The 23,722-nt window shown below is 39.1% G+C and overlaps 1 protein-coding gene across 1 annotated transcript in view; it reads left to right on the top strand.

The window, feature by feature from the left end:
• Positions 1-22,767, top strand: part of GADL1 (glutamate decarboxylase like 1) — an 89,979-nt gene extending 67,212 nt beyond the window's left edge. The window contains exon 15 of the mRNA XM_035318882.1: positions 19,896-22,767. Within this exon, the coding sequence (XP_035174773.1) occupies positions 19,896-20,069 (174 nt within the window). The 3' untranslated portion in view covers positions 20,070-22,767. The remainder of the gene's footprint in view (positions 1-19,895) is intronic.
• Positions 22,768-23,722: the final 955 nt, after the last annotated feature.

The raw sequence follows: 23,722 nt of genomic DNA, 5'->3' as shown, positions 1-23,722 counted from the left end.
ATAGAATTAAAATAATTGCTGAGAACTCAGTTCTCAGTTTCTTGCCAGGAAGGATTCTTGGTTTCTGATAGGTGACCTGGAAGTCCATATACATTTTGATATTTTTTTTTTGTTGTTGACTACTACAGTTTTCAGAGTCATTATCTTTAAGACAGTCATCTGTTCTTAGCTGAGCCTATTTTTTTTTTTCCATAATGCATAGCTTACCTTTTGGCTGCATTAAAAAGCCACTGTTAAAGTGGGTTTGAGCACACCAGGCCTGTCTGCCTCTGTTTTCTTCATTTACGAGTCCCTCACTCACAAATGGTATCAGCTGTCATTTATTGACTTCCAGAAAATTAACAATACGGATTAGCATCAAGACTAATCCTGATCTCTACGGATCCTCGCACTAGCAACTGCATTTGATTAATGCTCTATTTGATGCATGTGGAGATCCACTAGTTATTCAGACCTTGCTTAGTTTTACTTTATTACTGTTATATAGTCTTTTTTTTTTTTTTTTTTTTTTTTTTGCTGGGTGCTGTTTCTGTGTGATTTTTTTCCTGCTATTTTTCATCTAAATGGCTTTTGTAAGGCTTTCTTATTAGTGTTTGTGTGAGTAACTCATTGAGAAAACTTGTAATATCAGCAAAATAGTGAAGGCAGGCTGACCCAAAAAATGGTGTTCGGCAAAGATATATATGTAACTAAACATAAAAGACTGAGTTTAAAATTTGTTCATGTCAATTTTAAAATAACTATATATTCATACCCTTTAGTTCATTATAAATTAAATTACAGATGAGTGTTTCCTTTGTTATACCTTGTCCACCTCTTTGCCATTTCTAATCCTGCTGGTATTCTGCAATTTCCTTAGTATCCCAAAATGTAGGCAAAGATTCAGTCAACTTTTTTCATTTCTTGGGTACAAGCCATCCAGGCCTGTGGATCTGAAAATTTGCCCTCATAGTTGTTTAACATCCCAATAGCTGCTAATGGCTTGGAAAGTTCATCAGCTTTGTGGGAATCCTTCATCCTGCTCCCTCCCTGCAGAAATGAAAAGCTTATTGAACACTTCTGCCTTGTCTACAGTTTTAACGATTAACCATAGCTTGGGCTTCACTCATCCCTAACATACATACTTACCTACTTAAAATGTTTCTTCTTTTCTTAATCCCGTCAATCAAAGGTTCCTTTTTCTTCTGATAAATTTTCTCCATGTCACATTTGTATTGATTGCTATCTGATCCGTTTCCCCTTTTCAACTTGTTAAATATTGCTTTGCTGTCTTTGCTTTGCCAATGAACCAGGAAGGACTTTTAGATAAAGCTGTCTTCTTTCTTGATTGAAAGATTGCAACTTTTGGCCTTCTAATCTCTTTTAAAAGAGCTGTAAGCTTTCATCTATTTTCTACCTGAAATTCTCTGGAAGTTAAGACTTTTGAAAGCCCCTTTTTGATTGGAAGCATCCTTTACTTTTGCCTGCACTGCGTCAGGTTGTGATCAGTTCACAGAGGCTGATTTTTAGACCAGTGACAGTAACTCTGTGCCCCAGCGTGGTTGAAAATGAAGATGTAACATACTGGGTGCACTCCACACCATTGCTGGTGAGTTGGGACAGGATGCAATGCTGTGTAAAACTTGCTTGTGGGCCTTGACTGGGGACAGTCTGGTTGTGCTGGGTCAGCGTGAGTGACAGTGGGATGTGGGGATGTGGGGAACCAAGGGAAGGCACGGTCAGCACTGGGTATTGCATATCTTAGACACTTGAATGATGCCAGGGTTCATTTAATGACGTGCAGTTTTCTACAGAGACTCAGTAAGTAGTGTCTATCCTCATGAATTGGGTTCGTTTTCACAATCAACGGTAGCTACAAAGTAGTTGTGTTGACCAGGAGGATTTGTTGCCCAAGCTGCCAAAGCAGTCTGCAGGAATTGTTTTGGGGTTGGTGGTTAGGACCTAGCTGTAGGACCTACACTGCGCACCCTACTCTGGAACCCATACACTGAAAATACATATTGCAGGTAGCTGTGCCTGTGCTCAGAGCTCAAGCTTTCTGACCCAGCTGAGTGGGGAGCTACACATGCATTTGGTGATTGCGTCTGGAACACTTCCAATAGCTAGTTTTAAGCCATAGCTAGCAGTAAACCAAGGTGACCATCGGGGGGCACCAGAACAACAGTAATATGTTTGAACTGCTAATTAGTGCACACACTGCTAATGTCTGTTTGGTGCGCTCAGGAAAGAAAAAACAATTATATTTGAGGAGAGGAGGAAAGATCTTCCAGTTCTTAAATCAAGATAATTTCCACAGTGGTACTGCCAGCTCTGTTTTGAAAGCACGGACTGTTAGAGTAAACTACAGCAAGCATGAATTATCTCCTGCGTTCCAGGCAGCACGAGCTTTTTCTTCTTTCTCTCCTTCTCTCATTCTCCCTCCCTCCTTTCTTTCCTGCCCTTTTTCTTTCTTTTTCTTTCTTTTAATCCCCTGTTTAAAAATACTTATTGCTTACAAGGTTTAGACTTAGAAAGTAGATATTTTGAATAATTATCTCTGAGAGGTCAGTGTCTAATAAAAACATGAAACTGTGTTTGTAAAGATTTTACAGTTCTCTGCTTCCCAGGCATTTGGATTGTGCTATGTGAGGTCTGAATCCCACAATGTGTACAGCTTTAACAGCAACTGAGTGCTGAGTGACAGTTCAGCTGATGCTCTGAACTTGAGACTCCATCTGTATGGATTTTAGCATGGACAGATATCATGTAGCAGTGTCTGGTGGCTGCAGGGAAGTCATGGTGTCAAAGTGTCTTTGCCTGCTCCTTAACCTGACCTCACAAGGACGATGAGGAGCATGCCTGCCTTTTAGGGTGGGGAAGAGCAGTACTTTTCCTTTGAAAAAAGAAGGCTGTTCTGTAGGCAAAGACTTCTTGCAAGAGTGTCTTCTGCAACATCCTGAGATACCTCCTGCTAATCTTTGTAAAATATTACATTATTGTTATTTAATTCTGAAGGTGTGACCTTGTTTCAACAAAGAGCTTGCTTTTTTGTTTTGTTTTGATTTTGCCTTTAAAGTTCCTCAGTGAAGGTACCAAGTTCCTGTATGTTGAATCACAGCATGCTTTCTGAAAGCCAAGACTACTAGTCTAGATCTGACCTTGCTTGGCTGGTGCTGTTGGAAAAATTGTCCAGGTTTTCCTCACTGTCCAGTTGCCTTAACGATTTACCAGTCTTGAGGTAGTGTCCCCTTTGCATGACTCAGTCAGTGTTGAGCCCACAATTACTCACAATGGGGGTTTTATTCATAACAATACACACAGTCTGTTTTTGTAAGTGAAAAATTTTGCAAATAATATTTCTGACAGTCTTGAAAAAAAAAACATACAACCATGACATAACATTTGGACACGGAGACTTGATATGGTCCCTGGCCTGAAACTGTGTTGTTTTTTCTCACTAAGTAGTTTGGCTTGAATAAAGATACTACTCCACTGTGCAGATCTTGCCTTTATATCTCTTGACCATCACGGTCACAGCACCATCGTGTAGAAAACAGTGTCATTATGCAATATCTGGCTTTCATCAGGCAGCTCCAGATGCCTGGAAATTCCTGCTTTCTCAAACTCACTAAGCCTATCTGAGATCTTCTAAAAATGATGAAAAGAACTGTTAATCCCGCTGCTGCTTACCTTGGAATCAGACTCTCCCTAAATTTGTGCAGTTCCTTACTTTCTGCACTAGATGGTGATCAAAAGCAACCCATGCTGGATTCTGTCTAGGCCTCCTGTCGGTTGACAGCGGATAATGAAAGTACATGAGACTGTCCATTTTTCCTGCCAGCTTTTAAAGTTTTTTTCTGTCCCCGAGTAATTAATCTTTTTGGCAGAATCCTCTTAAAGTAGAAGTGAAAGTCTTCAGTGGCATTGCTAAGTTCTAATATCATACTGAACCTGTGATTTTTAAATTACTTATTTGATAAACACATAGGAAGCATTTTTTTGCCATTGTCATCACAAAATATTCATAAAATATCTCGTAACTTCAAGCTAGGACTAGTGGTGTTTACATAATGCAGAAAGTCAAATATGCCAGTTTTCAGAATAGTTGCTACTGTAAAAATTGAGTACTGGTGCTTAGTACAAGGTAGTAACAGGGAAGGGGGAGCATTGCTCTGAAAATATGCTTACAGATTTTTATAAGATTAAAAACAAACTAAGGAGAATCCATCTCTGTACTTCCCACTCCAAAATTATAAAAACTGCTCTAGTCCTGTGTCTTGGGAATACTGCTGGCTTCAAAGGGAAAAAATGCAAGATGTATTTTGCATTATGTAACTGGAAAAATGAAGTCCGCTGAAGAAAATCAGTCCAAAAATGCTCATTTAAAAAAAAAAAAAAAAAAAAAAAAAAAAGGTAGAAGAGTAATTTTCAGGTATTGGAGTCTGGTAGATGGATTTAGACAGATTAGAGACATGGGAAAGGCTAGTACAATAGTGCTTAGAGTGATGGTTGGTAGAAGATATCAAAGGTGCGGTGTTTAGATAGTAGGAGAATGTGCAATGCACTGGACTTCTGTGATCTGTACAGTAGACAAATAAACAGCTGAAAGAAGGAGGGCATCAGATTAAAGTAAGTCTTAATAGCTGGGAGGTTTTTTTTGTCCTGTGTTTACCTCTCTAATAAAACAGCAAAAGCATGACTCAGGGTTAGTGCCCTGAGTTACTCGCATGTATGCATCTTTCCTGTGGTGGGGTTCAAGCTGGTGGAACCAGCCCTCTTCTGCTTCAGCTGGGAGACAGTGCCATGGGGGATGGCAGTGGCAAAAATACGGTGCTGTGGGAAGGTGGAGATCTGTTGGTGCACAGTGTATGGCTTAAATTAGACATCGAGAATCCTCTGTTTCTCTTACTGAGCAGGACAAAGACTCTCAGTCCTGAGGTCTTGTCCCAGGAGCTGGATAAAGAGATCTTCCATGGTCAATAACCTCAAGTCAAATATTTGCAACTCTTTGTGACTGCTACAAGGCAGTGAAGACACAGATGATCAGCCAGTAGGAAGCTGGAGAGCAATAAAAAAGTATCTACTCACAGGCCATTGTAGGGTTAAAAAAGAGCAAAAGGAAATTTGATGCAGCTACAACATGTTTTACACTGGTGATGTGTGTAGCAATGAGGAAACGCATGGCGAAGCCAGATTCCAGACAACTGAGCTGATGATATGATTCATACACTTACTTTTTAACTCAGCACTCAGCCTGATTATAATGAGAATCATATGAGGGAAGTAAAATAACAACAGTTTGAAGCTTGTAGGAGGGCAGTAGCCTGTAGCCATGCTAGATGCAGAGGACTATGTCAATTGCTCTGCAGCATGTTGGAGAAATGGAGGTTATGCTGTCAACTAGATGGAGTTTTTTCTTTGCCCTTTTTTTTTTTTTTTTTTTTTTGAGGAGTCCTCTGTAAGTCTGACTTTTGTTCTAAATTGGTCCTCCACTGCTGCATGGATGTACTTGCATGCATGTAATATATGCAAGCAGATTGTCTGTGTATACATGAAGACTGGATCATCGCATGTACACACAGCAGCTTGGCAGCTGTGCACCAAAGGGATTTGTATGCATTTAACTTATAAAAACTGGCCCTGAATGTACGAAGGGAAGTAATGTCAAGAGAGTCAAGGCACACCCTTAGTATGGTATTAGCACGTATTCTCACAACTGTTCTTGGTTAAAGATGGTTTTCCCTCGAACAGAATCAGAACTGCAAATCTCATATTGTCTCATTCTGTACACTTTAAGTTTCTGAGCTCAGTGACCTTATCATACAATATGATAATGAGGTAAAAGCGTATGTGAATTTTATCCTAATCTGAAGTTCTCCATTTCAAGTTTGTGGCAGATGAAGATCCCCACATACATTTAAAAGGCAGAGCTTTCCAATGATCAGTATGCATGTGTGGGACCAATGGGACACTTCTGGGATCAAATGCAAATGAGTTCTTTTTTATAGGAAATGATTCAAAGCACATGTCCCTGCAGTTTCAGTGAAAATTGTCAACCGTCAATTGTCAATGACAGAAAAGACTTCAGAGCAGTAGCAATGCAGTTCAGTGTCAGAAAATGGCTGAGTCCAGGCGCCCTGGGAACCCAGAGGGATTTCTTCTTTTCTAGCTTGATAGGTATGAGGCCACTGTGGTTCCCTGTCCCCAGGTCCTTAGAGTACACATACTCACATACTTGTTTCAGTATGAATACAGACTGTGAAAGCAGGACCTCACAGTCCTTCTGACTTTCGGGGTGCACACACACACACACAAAATACACAGCTGGCCACAAAGATAGACAAAGAGCAGTGTCTTTACTGGCACACAAACATTTATAACAATCATACAAACATGAATGGTAGCGAGGTGGGGGTTGGTCTGTTCTCCCACGTGCCTGGTGACAGGATGAGGGGGAATGGGCTTAAGTTGCACCAGGGGAGTTTTAGGTTGGATGTTAGGAAGAACTTCTTTACTGAAAGGGTTGTTAGAAACTGGAACGGGCTGCCCAGGGAAGTGGTGGAGTCACCATCCCTGGAGGTCTTTAAAAGACGTTTGGATGTAGAGCTTAGGGATATGGTTTAGTGGGGACTGTTAGTGTTAGGTCAGAGGTTGGACTTGATGATCTTGAGGTCTCTTCCAACGTAGAAAATTCTGTGATTCTGTGATTCTGTAACCACCCAATTCTCTTTAGCTGATCAGGACTCAAATCCAGTGGGATAAATACATGCATATTATGGTCTCTCTGGTCACTGGTCTGAGGTCTTGAGTCTATCCAGTTGCTGGTACCTGGATCTGCAAACCCCGCAGGTTGCAGGTACTCAGACCTCTTATTTTGCTAGTTGACTTGTCTGTCTTGAAGTTCACAGGTGTTTACAAATCCAACAGAAGATAGAAATAATATTTAATGGGAATATAGGATAGACTGTGGTGTTCAAGAACAGGGTTCAGCCATGTGAGTGTACTGACCAACAGTTTTTGTCTCTGATGGTACTGTCAATTCACCTTGACCCTTCCCTGTCCACACCTTTGGTCCTTTCACCTAAGCATCGCAGGATACATTTTTTTACAGTCCCAGACTTTTCTTCCCTCTGCATCCCGTAAGAAGTACTGTACCCCTCTTCTGGCATTCCTGTGAGAGTTTTTCATTCATCGCTCTTTGTGGGTTTCACACCAGGGGCAAGTGCTGTCCTTTGATAGTCGGAGGAGTAGTCAATGTGGTGTGCTCCATTTTCACTGATCAGGTTACTAGGGTTCCTCTACCTGTCATTGTTTCTCTGATCCTTGCTGAGTCTTTGTGTTCTCTGTGGTTAGCCTTTAATCACATCACCTAACACATACCTACTGTCTCAGTAACTGGGGAGCACATGACTCTGCATGATTCTTCTTGTGCTCTGGATATGCTCCCTCTGCACTCTGACCAATGCAGATCTTAGGCCTATGCAGGAAGGTAGATTTTAGATTATAGATAAATTGTCAAGATAAGCTTCATTTTACCATGCTTTAGTCACCTAAAAGCTGGGCAGAGGTGTTCCCTGAGGCCCATAGACAGGGAGAAAGGCTTTTCTAAATTGATCCCATATATCTTAGGTGTCTGCTCTAGGATGAGATAAATCACTCTCTAGAGGTGCATCTTTTCCTTCTTTAAAAGCAAAGCCTAAATGTTTAGGCTAGATGTCTAACTTTCAGACTGCCAAAATGATGGGAGTTGAATCCTACCTTCCACATTTTACCTTCAGTGCTGGAGGCCATTTCTCAAGGTAACACATGATGTGCAGTTCAGTGCACCTGACACTTCTTCTCAAGTTATTGCTCCCCCTATGCGTGAGGCTCTTACGGAATTAAGCAACTGCCTTCTGTATACAATGCAGGTTTTGATGGAAAAATACCATCCAGAACCAGTATTATATGGAGTTGAAATTAGGAACTAGGGGTCTGTATTACTCATGTGTGTACTATAAGAATGGAATGACCAGGATTTGATTTTGTGTAGTCCATCATGTCCATAGTAAATCTTCACAATCCATGAAGTTCACACCAGTTGCCAACTGTAGGTATGTGCTGTGCATGCACGGAGTGTTAACCACTGGAGGAGTAGTCATCTGCGCTGCAAATTTCATGAAGGAAACCACTTTGAGCCAAATGGCAGCAAATTTGTTTGGACTTTGCAAGACTATTTACAAGGCAAATATGCACTACAAATATCCCATCCTACTCACTAAATCACTAATGTACCTGAGTGGTGTCTGGCTTTGACACAGAGTTGTGGTTAAGATCTTGGTTATTATTTCCTTTTTGTGTGCCTCAGTTTCTTCGATAGCGATGATAGTACTTCCTCTTGCACATTCAAAGGTAGGGATGGAAAGCACTGTAAAACTCCAAAATAAGAGTAATTTTTCACTTAGAATTATGACTTCTGTTTTTTTTTTTTGTTTGTTTGTTTGTTTTTGTTTTGTTTTTGTTTTTTGGTGGTGGTGTTTTGCGCGGCCCCCCCCCCTTTTTTTTTTATTTTTTTAATTTTTTTTTCCTGATAGCAGCTGCTTATTGATTTGTGTCCTTGTTCCTTACCTGCCTAATGAATGGATGTGACTTTAGCAGTACCAGGTTTTAAGACAAATGAGAAAGTTCAAAAAATGGTATAGCTCAAACAGAGTTTTTGAATTCTTAGCTATGCTGATCCTGGTAGAAGAATGGAAGGAAGGTCTACAGCAGCGTGAAGGAAGAACCAATAAAATGCACAATAATGCAGTCATGATAGAGAAAAAAATATTTCCATCCTCAGGTATTTAGTTTTATTGGAAATTATTTGATTCAATTATCAAAAGCACAGTAATTATGACCCATGCAGTACTAATGACTATTGGCAACAAGACTCACGAGGACACACAATCTAATTAGCTTTAATGAGATGGATTTAATAATACATTGGATTAACATCTGTTAGAACCAAGTATCAAGATTTATTGTTCTCTGAATAAATATTGACCTCGTGCTCTCAGGTCAATAAATCTTAAGCTTGCCTGCACTTAAATGAGTATCTACTTATTATGTTAGCACTCTTTTGTTTTCAATCACCAACTTCAGTATGAGGAGAGGAGAGTTGCACTTCCCTCCTGCTGTGTCAAACACTTCTTTAAGAAGTAGCAAGAAAACATTGAATTAGCAAATTGAAGACAAAAAAGGGTTGGAGCCTATACCCTTTGTCTTTTTGTCTTATAAAACTGCTCTTCCTTGTAGTTGCTTGCTAAGTAGAAATTTCAGAAATGTCCAGAAAATATCTATAGTAATGCCACAGAAAAACTGTGTAGTTTGTATCATCTGCTCTATTAAGCAGTCTTCGTATTTTGAGTAGCATTGTGAGTGGTGTTGGGAAGATTTGTGGGGAGGAGTTGGAGGAATTCCTCCTCCTTGATGTGTACTGAGATACCAAGATAGTTCAGATTTCATTTTGTGCTTCAGATATTTAAGCGCATATTCCCTTCTAGCTGTAGGCATCTCAAGAGGATTGAGATGGAACATGTTTCTTTTTCATGCCTACAGGATAGGAACTTCTTGATAATCTCAAAAGGGATCACTGTGGTCAGAAATATCTTCAAGTCTTACAACATTTTTTATAACCAAGAAGAGTTCCTTTTAAAACAGTAGAAAATACTTGAGACTGATATTCTTTCAGCAGAATATTTAGACCCTCCTTTCAAATTTAATAGAGTTATAAGGGAATATTTGTTAGTCTAACTCTACTCCAGGTGAAGTCAGCTATAAAACTGCTAGGATCTCTAATGGCAGAATTCTGTAGGTGAATGTTGATTAATGTAGAGGATCTTTTTAGTAGAGACACTGATGAATTGGAGACTTTATTAATTTTGTAGGAAGATTATTTGTATTTATTGAATTATGTGGAAACTTTTCAGTTAAGGAGGTGAAATCTGGCAGACTTTAATGGATGAGTTTTATATAGTACATCATAACTGCTTTCAAAGATCAAAAGGTTTTTCTTAGGCATGTTCTCTCTCTCTTGTAAAAATATGTATGCTGTGCAGGAACCTAGCAAAAATGTTTCAGTTTTTCACCTTTTTTCACCCTTCTATTCTTTTATTTCTAATTGTATGACTGACCTTTACCTTTTTGGTGTGATTTAGAGGTTGCTGTGGCACTAAGGGAAATTGTGGAATTTACCATGATCCGTAGTGAATACTGTAGGCCAGGCTGGAGAAAGAATAAGGTTTTTGGATTAATTTGGAGTACAGAATTAGAGGATTTAATCTGTGCTTCTGAACGTTGAGCCATACCTATAGGGGCGTAGAGTAGGCCCAATGTTAGTGATTTTTTTTATTCCATATATTCATTTTGAGGTAAGTATATTGTTACATCCTCTCTTGGTACATCCTCTGCAGGACAGATGCTAAATTTTGAGCCTTTCCCCCTCCAACTGCTTTAAAATTTTGTAAGGATGAACTGCAATCTAGCTCCTTTTAATCATAATCACATATAATTTGGTTCTTTAACAGCAAGCAATTGTGGGTGCAAACCATTATTTTCCCCTCACTTTACACCCTTTTATACTGCAAGAAAACTTGCAAATTCTGAAACCCTAAGGATCCTACTATGCTCTTTCAGTTCAGTGTTTGTATGTGGGTTTAAGGACAAAAATTTGTAATGTATGTTGCTTTTCACTTGTGTAGAAAAAGGAAAAAATCTGCTAACTGGGGATGGGTTGATGAGGAAGGCTGAGCTGGAATGAGCATTGTCTTGCGACAAGATCTATATGGATGAAGTGTTGTTGTTTTTGGTAGGACTCCATGTGGAAGGGTTTGATAGCTTTTATTTCACATCCAGAAAAGGCTTTAAGTAAATCAATCTTGGACAAGCAAAACAGTTATAATAAATGTCAGTTATTGGTCCTATATTTCACTGGATGGAGGAGAGAAGGAGTCATTTTCTTTGTTAAATTGGGTGATCCGATCAGATAACAGCCTTGCTTTTATGGTAGCAGTGTGGGTCATGGTAGAATAGCCCCACCTCTCCCAGACAGATTAGAAACAGCCTCTGTGAAGGTCATTATGTTTTTTGTTTGTTTGTTTGTTTGTTTTTCGGGGGGGGGGGGGGGGGCCGGGAAATCTAGTTTTGTTGTAATACTTGTTTTTCTTTAGAACTTTATTAAGAATATGAAAAAAGACTCCTTCCTGTTCTTTAATCCTTACTCTAATACAAATACATAAGGTGCTACTTTATGCAAGCAGTTGACTTGTGCAAGTAAAAAATATGGTGTTACCAGTTGGGAATCATTCCAACTTTTTGAAGCAATGGTCGTTCTTCTGCTCAAGAAGTGTATTGAGTTTTTGAACTTGTGTCATCAAATAATGTAATCTTCCTATTGTAAAGTGCTCACCCCAGCCCCAGACATTCATGTTGCACTGTTATTCTTTTTCCCCAGTGGAGAAGGAGAACAGAAGCTCATCCCTATGCATACAAACTAAAAAGGTTATTTTTTCCTGTTAGTTACTCTAGCTTTCAAGATGACAAGATGCCCTTTCATCTTGCATGGAGAAGAGAGAGCCTGTCTTTGGCAGCGCTGAAAAGACTGGAAAACCTAGTCACTAAAATGGAAGCTTAGCAAAGTGTTCTGCAGAAGAACCTTGTGTACACTATGAAAGCTTTTAAAACAATTGTTTTTATAAAAACTAGTAGCACTTGACTCTCTTGCTACTGTTTAAGCAGTTCCGAGTGCTCTTGCCTTTGGAGGTTTCTCAATGCCTAGACTTTGCACATGACTTGTTAATAAAACCTTGGTAAAGCAACACAGAAATGTGAGAAATTGCAAGGAATATTATTTATAATAATAAGGAATCCATGTGAATTGTCTTGAAAAGATAAGTGTACTCAGACAGAAGACAGCATGGGACTGCGTACCTGGAAAACAGTTGTGTTCAACAAAACTTTTATCTGTAAGTGAAAACATACCCAAACATCTTCACATGCTGACTCATGGCTGCTGTCTGTTCCGCCTCCTTCTCAGAGGCAAATGCTGTTAATGTAAAAGCCTTGATCTGAACGCTTTTTGTTGCACAAATGACCAGCTAAAGAAGTCATTCAAGGCAATCAAAATCTGAAGCCAACCTGTCATCTCCTATTAGTCAGGTCATTTGCAATGATTTGTGGGGTTCATTAGTGGGTCTTCTGGCAAAAAGTAACTGGTGAGAAGATGATGTGCAAAATACGATAGCGTAGACATGCTGCACAGCCCTGCGTTGAAGGTGCATGAAGAATGTCTGTATCAAGACAAAAATACAGCTGCATCTGGTCTCCTTTGATATGCTAGTTGTTCCAAAGAATGTGGAAGTGGTTACTGCTATTTTGACAAATGCGCTTATTTCTCCTTTTGTTGCCTGGTGTGGCACAAGGGGAACACTGGCGCAATAGTGTACAGCAATAATTTATTAGTGGTTTAGGGATGTGGGCCCAGAACAAATTCTAGACAAAAGAAAAACATGTTTGGGTTTTACAGAGCGCCTTGGCTACAGGAACAAAGCCATGATTGGGTGTGCAAATATTTGGTATTTCGATTGTCCCAGTTGGGGTGACAGCTGACAAATGGTCTGAGTTTGTTTTTAATTATCACCAAAAGAAAAAGAAAAAAAAAAAAAAAAAAAAAGGCTTGTTGTTTTAAAGCCAACAACTGATTTTGCAGTACAATGCAACAAAAGATATTTAACAGTGGAGGATATACTTTCTCAATGTTACAATATGCTGAAAGCACTATTACTTCCAAATATTTGTAGTATTTAGCTAGTTTTGTGATTACAACCAACCAAGCAATGTGTTTTCTTCACTTGTATTGCATCCAATGATAATACTAAAATGTCAGCTACCGTTCTCACTTAATGCTAACTGGTATCATTGGCATCAATGTTATCTTCTGCATACACTGCAAAGGGCAGCAGATATGCTGTGACAGATGCTTGTGAGACCTATTTGGCACAAAAATTACTTAATATATATCATAGTAGTGTACAGAGCACCCGTGAGGTATCAGGGTCAATTACAATAGATATATGAACACACAGAGACTTCACTGCCCGGAAGGTTTATAGGCCCTCTGTGAAGGGAAGAAGCAGCATGTTACCCCAAAGAGATTGAGTCATTTGTCCGAGACAACCCAAACAGTCTCTGGTGGGGCAAGGGACCAATCCTATTTGTTGAGTCTGTATCCATTATTTCAACCACTTTGCTATCGTGTAAGTAAGATAAGAAACAATGTTGAGAAGACCCACTGAAATTAGAAGACCATATATAAAAGTTTAAAATTGTGCCCAAATGCTTAACTGAATGGGGGTTTTGTTTACTTTCTGGTTGCAATCACTGTACAACAGTTGTTTTCTTGTGAATATACATGAATCTGAATCATTTCTTGCAGGAAGTGTAACTTGTCAGTATTTGAATTACCAAGAAGTCACCTTTTAAGTAAAAATCATGAACCTCCGAATGCAAATTTGCCCTTTCTAGGGAGGCCAAAATGGATTTTTGTGGTTGGATGAGAGAGACTGTTCTGCATAAACTTGTCTTCCATTGCAAGAAAGAATTGAGGCGAGAACACAAAATGTGTTTTCCATTTTTGTGAAATCATGAGAATGTGATCTTTCCATTTTGTCAAAAGGGTGACTTTTTTTTGTCTTCTAGCTACAGCCCTCTGCCAATTTCTAGTGCAGCATTCAGGAAAGTTTCATAAAAGCTGTGTTTGAGGAAGAAAAATAGTTTGATCTGCGAATATGCTGCTGTACTTCCAACAGTGTCTAGTCTGCTTTTGTGGATCCCTAGAAAGGTTATTGATTTACTGCAAGTGTGGTTTTCTCTAGTAAAGGCCGAAGGCTGTTTGCAAACTGCCACCTGAAGCGGATGCATAAGGAGGAAATTTAGATAATTGCATTCTGCTTCCATTGGAGTCTGCAGCAATTTTGAAATGATTTTCAGGAGGAGCAGAATGGGTCTGGTGACTGTGAGTCCCTGCTGCCAGGAGCTGGAAGAGCTCATCACCTTTACTTTGCATAGGTGCTTAGGGAGCTGGGAGCTGTTGGAAAAACGTTGCTGATAGAAGTCGCCAGTATTAACACTAGTTTTTATAGACACTTTCTGACTTTGTAGTACTTGCTGGGCTTGCAAGATTAGAGTCAGCTATGCTACTAAAAGCTGTTCACATGAGATTCCCAGCCAATTTTTGCCGACAGAACAGGCAGTCCCACAGGTTTTCTCATACTTTTTGTCTTTTCTGGGGGGCAGAAATTCTACAGACATTTCAGTTAAGTGGTGTCAGAACTTTTGATCCCAAGTATTTATGGCTGTACAAATAATGGATTTTATTTTTTATTTTTTGGTTTGCCCACTGAATTAAGAAACTTAATAGAATTATTGGTCTTAGTTGACCAGAAATAATTTTTGTTTTCAGATGAACTAAGATGAATCAGTTTGCTTGGTTTCAGTTTCCTTAGTCCTTTTCTACTCCCTGCAATAAAAAATGGGTCAATTTCCAATTGAATCTAAGTTTTAATTGAAAACATTGTTTTGAAACAACTATTCAAAATAATTTTGTTTTACTTTAGACTTTTCTGGTTTCTGTATTCTTCTGACTAACACTATTTTTTCATTTGTGCTAGTTGTCAAATTGACAATCTTTCTTCCTTCAAGCAATGTATTTTTGCAAATTCATTGCTTAGTGGATTTGCTTTTATCTAGCACTGTTATCAATTTGTAACTCATTCCTGTTGGGTTAGTATGTAAATAAGGAAAATACAAAATTTACAAAATGTTACCCACACTTTAGAGAAGCTGTTGTGGTATGTTAACATCTGATATGACTAGACTAATACAGCCAAAGTCCTTGAGAATTACAGCAGTGCAGGTAGCATTCAGGTAATGGAGGTACAGTTAGAGGCATAGAAAATAATTTGTGATGGGGCAGTTTGAAAATAGTGGATTAGGTCTAAAAAGAGGTTCACTGCAGATTAACACAAGGCTTTGAGAAAGAAATTCATACTCAAGGTAGGACAATCTTCCATTATCAGCAAGCTGTTCTGTAGAGGTCCAACCTGAGCTTCCTTGCCGTGTCAGGGTATCTGTTAATTGCAATTGTCAGAGACAACACTAGAGCAGAAGAATAAGAAGCTAATTAAAACCAGTATGTGCTTATTACTTTATTTAAGCGAGATGAATGAGCTAGCCTATCTATTGGGAAATTCTTGTTCTCCTTAGGACATCTTACCTGGCTATCCACTCCCAGTAGCATTACTGCAGATAGTGCTGGGGGCCCAGTGGTTATAATTAATGAACAAAAGAGCTACATTACTCTTTTCTGTCCTTTGTCATCAGAAAGCATAAGCTGTTTTGGGCTAAATATAGGAATTAAACCATACGCTGGTAATAGTGATCATGTATTTTAGAAGTTAACAAGATTGTGTAATTTCAAAAGTTTTTTTTTTTTTTTTTTTTTTTTTCATTTTAAATGCAAACATTCACACTGGTGGCAGTTTACAGTAAGTGAAATCAAAAGTCTTACACTGTGACATGTGTAATGGGGCAGGAATATCACCTATTCAACAGAGCTGGATTCCTCAAGTGTTAGAGAAAACTACATTAATTACCACTGAGGAGTCAATCGTGGGAAACACGGTGGTTTTTAAGGTACTGGCCTGTAGCATGATTGTGCAGAACCACTCTTCTCAAGGATACTTGAGTTATGGAGAGGGAAATGTGATACTTTCCTGGTCCTACTGGTGCATGTCGATACTCCAGCTGCAGTGTCCATGCTGGCCCTTTCTACTTACCATACAGATCTGAGTCTGTGTATGCGCTGGGAAGGAACATTGTCATCTTCCACATGAATGTATATAAGGGTCAGCTGCAGTCTGGGCTCTTGACAGAAACAGCTTAAAATTTAGGCTAAAATTTTCTGTTGTTTATAGTGTGGCTGAGTGCTGGCAGGGAGTAGGAGAAGAGATTATCCCGTTGCCCAGGTAAATGGGGAAGGATCTAAACTGCTATGTCATTGCTGCTCTAATTTTAAAAACTTCTGCTATTAAAAGTAAGGGAAGAATCCAGGTGGCATGAAATGTTACAGCCCCTCTGTTACAGCATGGGGAGAACGTGATGTGCAGATCAATCCCCAGGCAAAGCCATTCCCTGGGCCTCCAGTTGTGTGCCATGTGTGCAGCTCTGCTGGAGGAGGGCCTTCCACTCACTGCACTCCCTCCCTGTCTTCCTAGTGAGTCTGATACCTAATACACTGCTGAATTGAGCTTTTTAAAATAATCTCCAGGGTGGGCTGGCAGGGGAGGGCAATGGTGGGAAGGCAGTGGTGAGGAGAGGGAAGGAGAGAAGAGAACTTAGTTTTTAGGATACATTACACTTAAAATTCTGAGACTGTTCCACTGACAGGCAACATAAAGAATTAGGTTTACAATATGAAGTAAGTTCCATAGTAAAATAATTGGACTGTTGAAGCAATCTTGCTCTCACTAAATTGCTTTCCTAGGAACTTATCCTGAATGGGGCTGTGCAGCTCTTTCTGATATTTGAACATCCTCAGTTCTCATTGACTTCAGTGGGAATTGAACTCATTGAACTCCTCACTAGGTAATTAGTTCCTTATAGGGCTGATTTTTCTGCTGCAGATCAGCAGTTGCCTTAACTTTCAGTTAGCAGTCATACCCAGTGCTCCTCAAGTCCATGCCTTAGCATCCCATGCATCATTTAATGGCTTTTTTTTTGTGAGACATGTACTCAAGCATTTGTGCAAATGTTCTGTTCCTTACTGTTTGCCGTGGATAGGATCCATAATAGTTTTGTTACACTGACTGCATCACATTAGCAAATAGAACATGCAAAATACGTGATGGAAAACCATTCCAAAAATAATCCTGTCAAAAGCCTGCAAGACAGTTTTTAGTTTAGTTTAGGTTTGTTTTCTTTATAAGTAAGAAGTGTTTGTTTTGTCTTCAAAAAAGGAAGGATGCACTTCAAACATATTAAGAGCACAACCTCATTAGCATGGAGGACAAATGAGATAGTGACTGAGATAATGAAAGACAGATTTCCTACCTTTCCTTTCTGTGAGAAGACCTACTGACATGCAGTATATTTACAGACCTTGTATTGCAAAAGCTCTAAATGTGTTTGCTTCCATGGTCCCCATTTCTGCTGCTGCACATTTTGGAATGATGGATTGTGGAGCACTGGGTGTTGAGATGAAGAAAATCAATAATATGATACAAAAAAAAAAACGAAATAATTCTTGATAGAACATCAATAAAGGCTAAAAGTTGCCATAGGGATTTGAATCTTAAAGAAGAGCTTAAGAATGTATATTAAAAAGCATTCACTTCTCCCCTTGTACTTGTACTGCTTTTGTTCCCTGAGTAGAGGTCACATGGGTATTCTTGTCAAGGACAGGGATGGAGGTGTTTGTTTTTTTCTGTATCAGTAGGTGCTCAGTATGGTATCTGCTGGTGTGATGTCTTCTGAGCACTGTCACAGCATTGTTGCAATCTCAGCCCACAGCTGGCATGAATAAAAATGGAAGAGTGGAGCTCTTAGTAGCCTTATACACTGTTAAAGGGTTTAATGCAGCAAACCACAGGAGAAGTAGGAGAATATGTATCATGCCAAACTTACTTGGTGTTTAAGAGAATGTGTGTTTTAAGTCCATACACTGGTGTGAATAACCAAGAGTGATCCCAATCAAGAGTTTTGCTATTTGACTCCACTGCTGGCAACTTGTGCAAGAACAATTGGAGTCCAGATTTTGCCCTTGTGCTAGCACTGTACGGCATTCAGTGATTTGCTGGGACACAGTTTGGAATATTTGATCTGAAATAGAGAGGACTGTTTGCCAAGAAACATACTTTTCAGGACAAAGGAGGCTGTCTCATGCAAAATAGCTGCCATCTCCATCCAAGCAGAACGCCAGTGCATTTTTCTTTTTTCTTGAGTATGGACTAAATGAGGCTAGTCTGATGTGATTCTGAGCCATAGAACAACAAAACTGAGGAAATCTTGAATCATTTTCCAAGCAGACAGAAACCCAGGTGGGAGATGTTTTTCTTTCCATGGTATAGGGATAGTTTTTATGAATTCTATTTCTAAATTATGCACGTGTTGCACATATACAGTAGAAATGTGATTTTGTTGCTAGCTTTCATTAGGATCTTTATGCAGGAGGCACACCCGGAGCTCTACATTAGATTTTATGGTAAAAGATGCTATTGAGTGTGAGTGGAGGTATCACAGTATGCCTCTAACAATTCTGCTATAATTCTTAGTCTTCCTGTCCTCGTTATCTTCTTGTTTCTCAAATGTTTATCAGAACTACTTTCATAACTTAGTGCTCAATTTTTGCTTGCAGCATCATGAAAAAAAACAAACTTCTGTTTACAGATTGCATTCTGAAAGGATATTCATTGCTCTCAGGTGTATAATTCATACCAATGTCACACTCTGAACTTTAATTAGAATGCTTACTCCATCACTCTCATAGTTTAAAAAACAAACACTAAATAAAACACGTAGCTTTGTCACAAAGATAAACCAAATTCAGAGAGGCAAATTAAGTTAGAACCATACACATTCCTCCTCTGAATTCAATATACATTCTGAAACAATGGTAATTTAGACATCTACCACTGAGCCAATATGGAAAAGCTAGGCTGTTAGTGTTGAAAACTGTAGGTGTTTCTATCTAAGCAAACCGTATGGGAGTTGCCTACTAAAATGTGCCATGTGAAAATAAAGCTATTAAGGCAAGGCTGGCATCATCATTTTTCTTTTTGCAGATCAGGTGGTAGTTTCCAGCACTAACTTTTAGAGCTGAAATAAATTAATGCAGAAACCAAGGTTAGGTCATACACGTATGTGCTTTGTTCCAAGTCAAACCATCACCAAAGGCTGCAAAGGAGTGCACTGTTCTGAAATACATTAGTGTTATTAGTAATATATTAAAATGCAACATGTCTTTAAAATATTACTTCTGTCAAAATACTTATGTGTGTTGAATTCTGTCTTCCAAGGAACAGAGTACTTAATCCAGCAATGCATTTAAGCTTATGACTTATTTCAAGCATGAGTACACAGAAGAACTGTTCGCATGCTTAAAGTTAAGCACAAGATTAATTGGACAAGGTTAATAGCCCTGCTGGGATGAGATCAAGTGTTCAGCTATAAGGACCTGACTCTGCCAATCTTACTTATGGTTCGTCCTGCACTGAGACACCTATGAGATTTCATCCCGTTCAATACAAGAGCAGAGTAGCCAAATGCTACTTGCATCGTAAATCTAAGAGACGAAATCTTAACCTCCAGGATCAGGACTTCTCCCTTAATATTGCATCACTCTGTCTTCTCTGGCAGCTCAAGGTTCACAGGGTTTTAATGGAGAGTGTCCTCTAGGGAGAGCTGCTTTGCAGATGTGGCGGGACAAGGGCCATGAAGTACAAGTAATCACGCTTAGCCTAGTTAGCACAAGGAGATAAACCATACCCGTAACTGGCTGCAGCTGATGTTTTGCCTGAGTTCAAACCTTTCTAAATCTAGGGCTTAGGAACCTTAACCCAAGCTTTCCCATGTGGCAGATGAATGCTGCAAGCAGTAGGCTTTTGAGTGATTTAGATCTTACTCAGATTCCTTTGGGAGTCCCAGAACCTGAGGGTCTCAGTGCATGGTCTGCCTCTAAGCCTTCATGTCTGAGCCTTAATGTTCCTTGGGGCAGGCAACTGGAAGGCAGGCAAGGGGTGCAAAACTCAGGCACTTGAGAAAAGCTTCATAAATCACAAAACAGTTTCTATCCAAATCTGTGTTTCTGAGGGTGACAATAAGCCTTTTCTCTCTGCTTTCAGGTTGCTCCTATAATTAAAGAAAGGATGATGAAGAAGGGCAGCATGATGGTTGGGTACCAGCCTCACCGGGGCAAAGTCAACTTCTTCCGCCAGGTGGTGATCAGCCCACAAGTGAGTCGAGAGGACATGAACTTCTTGCTGGATGAAATTGAACTGCTTGCTAAGGACTTGTAGCTGTAGCTCTTCAGCACCAGGCACTGCTCATGTGTGATATTTATGGACAGAGAAAGGCAGCAGCATTCTGGTGCTATTTTGTGAAAGGTAGTAAAAAGCTTGACATATAGGTTGGAAACTGTTGTTTAACATAGTGATGTTCAGAGCTTTGCAGGTAGAATACCACTTCACACAAAAGTATTTGCTGATGGGGGCTGAGACAGGCCAGTGCTTGCAGCACCACCGCCATTCTGGGAAGTGTTTCCTTGAGGGGGAGCACTTCTGAAAATGGTGTCTGTGTCCCAAGGAGGGCAGCTGTTTATGGGGTTGCCTGTGCACAGCGTAGCTCAAAGTGATCACTTATATGTACAGGCAATACTCCTCTTGAGTTACTGGTAGTAGTGAATTTAGCTCAGTGAGCTTTAAAATGCTAGTTAGTACTCTGTGTACTCTGTCAATATTGTATTTTGGTATGTGTTTAGGGGTAGAGGCCTAGTTGGTATTTACAGTAAGACTGGAAATCATGAACTTAAGGAGTTCCTCAAGGCCCCTAATTAGGTGAGTTGCCCATATTTTCCACTGTGAGCACCATCAGACAATAGAAAAAGGGCCCAACAGTTGTGCAGTCACCATCCTTGGAGGTTTGCAGTACCTGGCTGGACAAAGCCCCAAGTGGTCAATATTGACCCTGCTTTTAGCAGGTAGAACTAGATGACTTTCTAAGGTCCCTTCCAACCTAAATGATTTTGTGATTCTGTGAAGTCAAACGATTAGGCCTGGTCAGTGTTTGCCAACATTGCCCACACAAAATATCACCAGTGCTACAGCAGTGCTGAGAATATTGGAAAAGTGTCTTAGAAATACTTAACTCTTTGGTAACAGGAGTTACCTGTAATTTTGGAACAGTTGATCATCTTCCTCTGTTTTTAAAGCATAAATATTTAACAGTTTTAGATGCACTTTAAAATTATAGCAGAGAGAAAAAAAATATATATATTTACCTGAAAGATGTGTATTTTTAAGCATGGTGACTATATGTTAAGAATGTAGCAAAAATACGTATTTGTCATTGTCTGACTATATTTGCCTACAGATTTTAGATGACTTGGTTTTATGTTTATGAGTGTATAATTTATATTTTGGCACTGAAATTAAGGTGGCAGTGATCAGTGAAAGCCTGATTGTTTTTAGGATGGGAACTATCACAGTATTTCTGGTCAACCTTAAGATGCAAAATGAGGTTCTAAACTTTGTCTTCATGTTAAGAATTATAGCATACTTTTGATTTGTTTTCATTCTAGCTATAAAATGATCAATTTTGTCAAGATAGAAATGTATTTCTTGTGGTGAAGTTCCTGCAGCAGATTAATGGAAATAACACTGTCTTTCACACTGTAATCAACACCTATTTACCTTAGTGTTTTAATGTTTGTTCCCTATCCTATATTCGAGGTAACACCGACCAATACGAGCCTTCCTGCTATAACATTTTCTGTATTGCTGAAAGCTGTCTTTAAACACAATGCTTTTATCTTTTCAGTTCCTACATTGTACTAGGATCCAAAATTGCGTGACATTCCTACTTCCAGTCTCTAGGATGATGGTATAGAAAGTTTAACAAGGTCATGATAACCAAGGAGGTCACACTATCAAAGCATTAGATAGGAGGAAGAATCAAATCTGCAGAACTTGATGGGTGTCTTTAACAGTGTCCTGGAAGTGAATTTTCTTATGCTACTATAGGGAGTCATTGGATTTTAAGCCAAACTTTGTAATAGAATGCTTTATTCTTATTATTATTATTACCTTGTGCTTCTGGGTTTACCATTTATCATGATTTTGGAAAGCATTTAACTAAATTCAGGGCCTGTAAAGCTTATTTAGCCTCCCAGCCAGTTGAAGAGTGTGGCAAGGGGTGCTGAATGGATGCAATGACTTGGCTTTTGCTTCTTGAGGTGGATAGGACTGCTAACCCTCCTCCTTTTCTTTTTTGTCCTTGAAGTGAAAGACATGATAGTGTCAGGATTTTTTGGTTATGATCCAGATTCTTGGTGAGTACTTAATTTTTGATTCAGGGGAAGCTATGTCACCTTCCATCAGCTAAGGATTTGACCTGTGGTGTTTTTTTGGTGGCACTACTGTCAAAAAAGTGTTGTTTCTCATCATGTTGTTAGTGCATTTCTCTGTGCAGATACTGTAGTGTCTGTATTTCTTTTTTTAAATGAGAGGAAAAAGGAACTTTTTCAATGTTTGCAGAAAGTGTGTCTCAGATCAACATGTGGACTGATGTCTTCAAAGGTGTAGTTTAACCTTCCAGTGTGATGTGAGTACCTTATCTGATCTCTATATATTTTCTATTGTTTCTGACTCTATATCACAACCAACGTGCACAATATGGTGGTCTCATTTCAGGACTAATGTAATTTTTCCATAGTTGCTTATTTAGGACTGGTATGTACAAAACGTGCATTTTGTAGCTAATAATTTTAATAAAAAGTGAAGTAAATTATACCCATATAAATAGAGGCTGTGTTTGTCATTTGTCGATTTAAAACTGCAGGGATATGTATAAAGAAGGTACCGATAAGCTCTCCAGATGGAGAAACAGCAAGCTGCATGCACAGCTTTAAAATGTGAAATCTAGTTTAACCCTGCTTCAGGATGTGGTTTATCTGTGTGTTGTGCCCATATCATCTTTAATAAACATCTTGGATGAAAATGTGTCACAATTTATCTTGCTCTTGCTTTCAAATGCAGAAGTTAGATTATTTTTGCAGAAATAGCCACTTCTTTTTCTTCTTCTTCTTCTTTTTTTTTTTTTTTTTCTTTTTCTTTTCTATTTAACTGTATGGGATTGGCTAATGAATTCCCAACTCTTAGTTACAAGAAGTGCCATTTCTCAGCATGCTATGCCAAGTTCTGAAAGTAGTGAAGTGCAGCTATAAATCAGCGTAGAAACCGACTCACTGGCAGATTCACTGTTTGTAATTTCTTGCGTCTACTTTTAATAATCTGTTTTCAATACGGAGCTTTAGGAAGAGAGGAAATATTTAGACAGAAGGGATGCTGAGGTAGTGTTTGCTATCACTTACGTGGATGCATCTTGTGAGAACTTTGGGCATTTTGTGCTGGATCCAGTGTGCAACATCACATACACAAATCATCATGCCTAAAGAAAGCTGTCCTGGTCTCAGGACTTCTAATACGATTTTCTGTGATAGATTAATACTAATCAATAGAGTCTGGTTATGTATGATTTTAGTTCCTCTGTCTCTGACTGATTTAAAGGGAAACCATTGCTGGATTGGGCCCTGAGTTTTTATCACTGGGATCTTTCATTTCAATACCAGCAGTTTGGCACTCAGAACATCTCAGTTTATCTACTCAAGGCTCATGCCTGAAGATTCAGATTTATCTTTATTTCTGTAAGACTGAATTGAGATGTATTTTCTTTTGTATCATTCAATGATGCATTAAGATGCTCTTCAAATATCATTTGACCCTTAAAGGACAAGAAATGTCCTTTCAGAAAATCTTGGTAGAACAGGAGAGTTGCATTCCTATAATGCCAGGTAAGAATGTGTAAAAACCTGTTCTGTCTGTGTCCAAGGCTTCCTCATACACACAGATCATAGCATTAGGTCATGCTCAAGTAATTTTTATTTTTAAACCCT

Source organism: Oxyura jamaicensis, chromosome 2, assembly GCF_011077185.1.
Source record: "Oxyura jamaicensis isolate SHBP4307 breed ruddy duck chromosome 2, BPBGC_Ojam_1.0, whole genome shotgun sequence".
Lineage (NCBI taxonomy): Eukaryota > Metazoa > Chordata > Aves > Anseriformes > Anatidae > Oxyura > Oxyura jamaicensis.
The sequence above is the reverse complement of the archived record's forward strand: the minus strand, read 5'-3'. Positions and strand labels throughout refer to the sequence as shown.